The sequence below is a fragment of the Equus asinus genome, chromosome 12, assembly GCF_041296235.1.
Source record: "Equus asinus isolate D_3611 breed Donkey chromosome 12, EquAss-T2T_v2, whole genome shotgun sequence".
In the NCBI taxonomy this organism is placed as follows: domain Eukaryota; kingdom Metazoa; phylum Chordata; class Mammalia; order Perissodactyla; family Equidae; genus Equus; species Equus asinus.
Genome location: NC_091801.1, coordinates 45,131,409 through 45,137,408, shown reverse-complemented (window position 1 = coordinate 45,137,408; position 6,000 = coordinate 45,131,409). Strand labels below are relative to the sequence as shown.

Below are 6,000 nucleotides of genomic sequence, written 5' to 3'. Positions count from 1 at the left end.
CTCCGCTAGCAACGTGTCCGGCTGCTGGAGCAGGTCTGCATGAGGCTCTCAACCAAGTGGTCACTAGAGGCCCAGAGCACAGGACGTGACCCCGGCTTGCATGATTCATTCAACACCTTCACCCCGGAATTCTTTTGCAGAAAAAGAAAAACATGACACTTCTATGGTTAAAGATTTCCTTAAAGGGGGAAAAGACATGGACATTTCTGTGCTCTGTGAAATGAGGGAACAAAAGGATTGCTTTTAGCAAGTTTACATCTATAAGCCAATTAGCTGGGTACCTGCCACTTGTTAGAGAAAAAAATCCAACTTGGTAGATGTAACCATTAACATAGTAAAGAAAACAATGACTATCTTGTTCATTTCTTATTGATCACTTGGGAGGTCAGGAAACAGGACTATGTGTGGGTAAGCCCTCCAAAATACATTTTTTCTTCTCACTATAAAACATATACACATTCAGATTATCCTAAAGTCACCTGAAAAATACAGTGCTTGCCTAAGAGCAGTGGAAAATACCATAAAGATGCGGAGAAATGACCATTTGATGGAGACAGATCTTTGATGGGCTTTAATGTGAATTGTTTTATTTAAAACAGGGATTCATCAGAGGTGGTGAACTATCAGGTAAATGTTCTAGAGCATGGCACGATGAAAGGTAATACTCACCAGCACCTCACATGGGACTAAAAGACACGTCAGCAACACACCATGGAGGAACCCAAACCAACTATAAAAGGCACCTGGCTGGAGGGAGAGGCCACGGTGGGCACTGCCACTCGAACAGGCTGACTTGTGTGCACTGTGGATAAGTCTGGACAAATCACATTTGTAATGGAACAAAAATGGTTCTGATCTGAAGCCTAGGATCCTATGCAGGTAGCTAGCCTTTCCTTGGACAGGTTTACCCCCGCCGTATGGTGTAAGGTCCTAAAACGGGATGAGGTTGCTAAATGGTAACACAAAAACTCTCCCCTTTTTTTCTCTAGAAGAGCGGAGAGGCCTCCTCCAGTTCAATTTCAGCAGTGGCATCTGAAGGCTTTTATGCGTCCTAACTTAAAAACAAATAACAACGAAATAAAAGACAGAAAAGTGGCCTAAACTTAAACCAATCACATGGAAAGGCAGAGTCATAAAAATGAGAACTGGTGATCAGTCCACTACTGTATAGTCAATGCCCCTTCTGAATGAAGATGTTTAATCTGCGTCCATACTACACACAAGCACAAAGCTGCTCTTGGCAACTCTGAGTACATAGCTACCTTTTCCTTAGAACACACTGAACTGCTACCAGTGACCGCATGCCAAGTGCTGAAGTTAGAAGAGACCCCAAACTGGCAAAGGACCCCAGGCAATGATCGGCCCGATGAGGCTGGGTCTGTGGGAAACAAGACTTACACTCTCAAATAATGACCCCAGAGTCCCCACTCCTCTTCCTATTTGCATGTGTTTTGACCTCCTAACAGGGAGGTCCAAACGATTCCGTTTCCCTCTCAGTTCTAGGCACTCTCTGGAACATCTTTAACCAGGGTCTTTCATTTCTTTCCAACTCCATTGGTGACTTTTGACTTGGAATGTCGATTCCTTCTTCTGGAAGAATGGCTTTCGTTGTTGCCTGGATGCTTGGGTGGGCTGTCTTCAGAACCTGGCCAAAGGAATCAGAACACATGGTCACTTTGGGCTACGGGGTCCTGGGCTCACTCCTGTGATTTGTGGCTCTCCCTGGCCAGGCTGTCTTAGGCCTGCCTGCAAAGTGCAGGCTCTTCCACTGATCCTTGCACTCCATCTAGTGGCCTTATTCATAAATTAAGGCAAGGCGCAGAAACAGCACTGAGCGAGTACAGCTGGTGCCTGGGTATGCAAGGGGACAGCCCCACAGAGTCTAGGGGGTTCCTGCACAATTTTTACACTCATGCTGTGTAGGGTGGGTCACGGTCCTGGTAACAGGGACTGAAAGTGAGAGTACAAATGAAATCAAAGCATCAAGGAGAAATAATGAAAACTTATACTACACGGGTGCCCATCCTGCCCTTGCAGCCAAAGGATGCCTCACCTAGTTTTTCACAAACAGGACCTGTTACGTGTCAGAGTTTCTAATCACTAAATTGGAAAGAATTCTTCACTTTATAAAATTAAAGATATTATATGCCCTCTCTTGTTTGATCTGGGGGCCACCTTTAGAAATCAGGCCCCTGCTGCTCATGATAGACAGCCCCAGAGCCACACACTTCAGTGTGCCACACGCCCCAAATCTCACATTCTACAGGGACAGCATCATTTATCACACTCTATTATTTGTTTGGGAGCTCAGAGAAAGACTTCCACATTGGTTGCATGCTCAGCATTCAGCAGGCATCAGCCTGGTGGGGGGTGGAGCCAGGGGAGGTGGGGGCGGGGGCATTCCAGGCAGAGGTGTATAGGCCTGGGAGGTCAGCTAAGCTTCCTGGCACTGGGTTGGCTCTCTCCTCAGAGGTCAGCCCCTGGCCTAGCAGTCAAGCTAAAAGGTTCTCTGCCCTAGGGCTCAGATCCAGCCCCAAAGGAAATCTTTGAAGACAGCCATTAAAAAAAGTTCTCAGTTTTTGTCTCCATGAAGTGGCATTTGGCTTAGTCCAAGAGACTTTTACCACTCTGAAGATGTTTTTTCTTTTTTCTACTATTCTGTCTACTTTTCATTAAAATATACCTCTACTGCTGCTTGCTTCTTTTAGTCTTTTCAATGGAGAAGTGCGGGGAAGTGCCAAGGACGATCTATAAGGGGATGGATCTGCATAAGGGAGCTCTGGGGAACCGCTCTGCCCTCGTCTATCAGCATTCCAAAACGGGTTGCTGATCAACTTGATTCAGGAGAAGCCATCTCAAAAAGGGTGACTGGCACCAGTGGAGTGTATGCTATGTTTTCCCCAGGGAGGGCTCTAAAAAGCTTGACCCCAAAAGAACTTGGGAGCAACTGTGTCAGTATTGCGTTCCTCTCTAGCCCTCTTTCTCCGAGCAATTCTGTGAGCCTGCATTCACAGCCTCCGGCGTTCATAATTCCCTCCCTTCAGTTAAGCCTTCCAGTCAGCTCATAACAATTAACAAGGAATTACATCCAGTGGAGCCTCCTCAGGGTCATTATTCTAGAAGCCCAATTCTTTAAAATAACGAGGTGGCCCCAAATCTTTCCAAAATTCTCCTTGGAGAGAGATCACTGGGAGATTCCTTACTACTACGGAAATCCCACTTATACTGGTCTGCCTCTTAAAGAAACATGATTAAATCGATCCACCTCTTTTGAAAGGCTTCTCCTCCTGGCACACAATTCTTCCCAACCCTCTCCACTCAAGATGAAAGCGAAGAGGAAGAACATTCCCATCAAGGTGCTTGAGACGGTGCAGGCCTCGTTATGTATTCCTGCCTCAGAAATGGCAGCGCTACACAGAGCCTCTTCTTAGGAGGCAAGTTTCTTGGGCAGATCCTGCAAGTACTTTGCATGTTTCATTAATAATTAACAGACAACATGCAACAAGCAGGTTTGAGACCAACCCTTCAGAGCATACATTTATCAACATTCAGAGGATAAATACTGATTCTAAATCTCCTTACTGGGCCTCAGGAGGGAGAAGACCCAGTAAAGTTTTCAACATTGAGCAAGAAAGAGATACCTTTGGTGCCTTTCCCGTGAGGCCAGGAGATGTCTGGACTGTAGGTGCCGTCTTCACACTCTGAGTAGGTCTAGGGAGAGAGGCAGGCTTAGCGACGGGATTTCAAGTGCTGCCTGGGAGGAAGGGGGGCAGGCAAAAATGGGAGGATGCTCCATCCCTGCCTCTCTGGGGCTAGGGGTCACCATTAGCAAGTGACAGAACCTCCTCATGCTTATGTTTCTCAGCTGTAAAACCAAAGCTATCTCCCAGGTGATGCAAAATAAATCTTCTAGAAAGTGCCTTTAGTTCCTTAGACTACAGGTATGAATAAAGGACAAAAGGTGTTATTTTTACTTAAAAAAATACTACAGTTGACAAGACTTCTATCACATTTTAAGCCCCCTCACATCTGTTCTCAACACCAATCCTTGTATCTACTATGAGGTGGGCAGGGCAGGCGCTGTACCGTGAAGCGATAGAGGCCCAGGCTGGGTCACACAGAGGCCTGCCGGAGGTGGAAGGGCTGGGAATAAAACCCAGCCTTCCAAAAACCGGTCCAGGGCTCGCCTCACAATTTTGTTTTTTTTAAACAAAGAATTAAGTTTTAAACCCCTTACAAAAGGAAGGTAAAATATGAACCTGTTGAACAGGGCCGTCACAAGCATGGACAGCAACTGACGGAATGAATTCTGAACTGGTTCAGTGTCTAAGGTGGTGAGACCGAAGCCCGGCTCTCACAGGGCCAAATGCTCACGTGACTATGCTCTGGGCTAAAGCTCCAAGCAGGATGTGATTATTTTGAATAAAGACCATCCCTGCCTTTCCTTCAATACCTTTTCTCGGTGACCATAGTGCTCTGCGTACCAAACCATGCCATACAGACACAGGAAGGTGGTGAAAGCCTGGAAGAGAAAAACAAGCATGAAACCATTTTATAAATGAGGTTGCACAAAAAAATTCCATTTCCCAGAACTTCAAGGTTTCAATGGGAATTTATACAAGATGGCTTGATGTGTTTCTGTCATCTCTCCTAGGACGCCAGCTACAAAATGGGTGGACGTGGCAGTGATGGGCCCCAGGAGATGAGTTGGGGGAACAATCCCCAAAGCTTCTGACAAGAAGAGCTATGATGAGACCACAGTTCCTACTTGTGACTCCACCAGCAGAGTGCAAGGCCATTTTGGGATGTGGGATAAGGGGGTGCATTTTCTGGACAGCTCTGCAGGTGCTGCTTCAGAGGACACGTAGGACTCTAGCCTGTAGTTCTGATTTTCATGGCCTGTCCTCTCCACCCTGCCCCATCACTGGAGAGAGTTATAAGGTCTCAGTTGGTCAGCTTCTGTGGGGAAGAGGATTTCTGAATGGGAAAGAAGTTTCACTCAGCCTGGGGTCCCAGTAGTGCTGGAGGCATCTGGGACAGACCACCGCTGAGCAGAGGCAGAGCCCAGCAGGACACTGTGCCCCGGTTTGGCACTGCCGTACAGTCCTGGTGGTCCCAAGCTCACCCCATCTTGGTTCTTCTGTCTTCCTTGTTTAAGTACACAGGAAAATAAAGAGAAAATAAAAACACCTTGTAAGCCACTGAGTGAAATAAGAAGGGCATGGCCCAAGGGGACTCAGCATTCCCCCCAATCCCTAAATTATACTGGAATTTAAGGGAAGAATAGCATCTACAAGAATCCAAAGCCTAAAAATGTGTCAAAAAACTGAAAGTCAGGGTAAAGTTCCTGGCTGCCTAGATGAATACCAAAGGAGAGTGAGAGCGTGTGAGTCAGGAGAGCGAGGACAGATGACTCTTGGCCAGGCCCTTCAGCCAGGCCTCCCCTTCCTGACTGTAAGTGAATCAACCAAACCCAACAAACTGACCGCCTGTTCCACCATTAGTTCTGCAGAATGCCTTGCTCTAGGAACCGACTGACACTCAACCATCCTTGCTGTCTAGACTCCATCTCTTCCACTGAACTTCCTGTTGGGGACCCAGGTTGGGGATGGCCCAACCGTGGGTACAGTTGTGAAATCATGGTGGAATCTTCTCTTTTTGAGGATCAGAGAGGTGAAGGGCCTTCTCAAAGACAAAAAGCTAATGTGTGGCGAAACTGAAGCGAGAACACAGGTCTCCTAATATCCCTTGACGGGTATCAAGCAAATATTGATTTTATGTCTGTATGTCTTTCTATCTCTGTCCACTTATCCATCCCTGGAGAAAGAAAAGCATCATGGGAAGAGCCAATATCAGCAGCATCCGCTCTGCACGGCCCGCAGTCTGGAGGGTAGAGCAAACACTGCAGGGAAGGCAGGGGCCGTGGTCTCCTCCCCACAGCTTGTAGACTAGCTCTGGCCCAGTTCCTTTAAGTTAACAATATGTACTAAGTGTCTGCTG

The 6,000-nt window shown here is 47.0% G+C and overlaps 1 protein-coding gene across 2 annotated transcripts in view; it reads right to left on the bottom strand.

The window, feature by feature from the left end:
• Window positions 1–560: 560 nt before the first annotated feature.
• The window catches only part of PTDSS1 (phosphatidylserine synthase 1), a 66,176-nt gene continuing 60,736 nt past the window's right edge, over window positions 561–6,000 (bottom strand). Inside the window, exons 11-13 of one of the 2 annotated variants that reach the window (XR_001399108.3) lie at window positions 4,454–4,522; window positions 3,642–3,754; window positions 561–1,645 (exon numbers count right to left, since the gene is read on the bottom strand). Coding sequence is in view for 1 of the 2 variants with exons in the window: in XM_014847756.3 (XP_014703242.1) it covers window positions 1,536–1,645; window positions 3,642–3,711; window positions 4,454–4,522 (249 nt within the window). In the remaining variant the exon portion in view is untranslated. The remainder of the gene's footprint in view (window positions 1,646–3,641; window positions 3,755–4,453; window positions 4,523–6,000) is intronic. The other variant, XM_014847756.3, reaches the window with a different exon arrangement.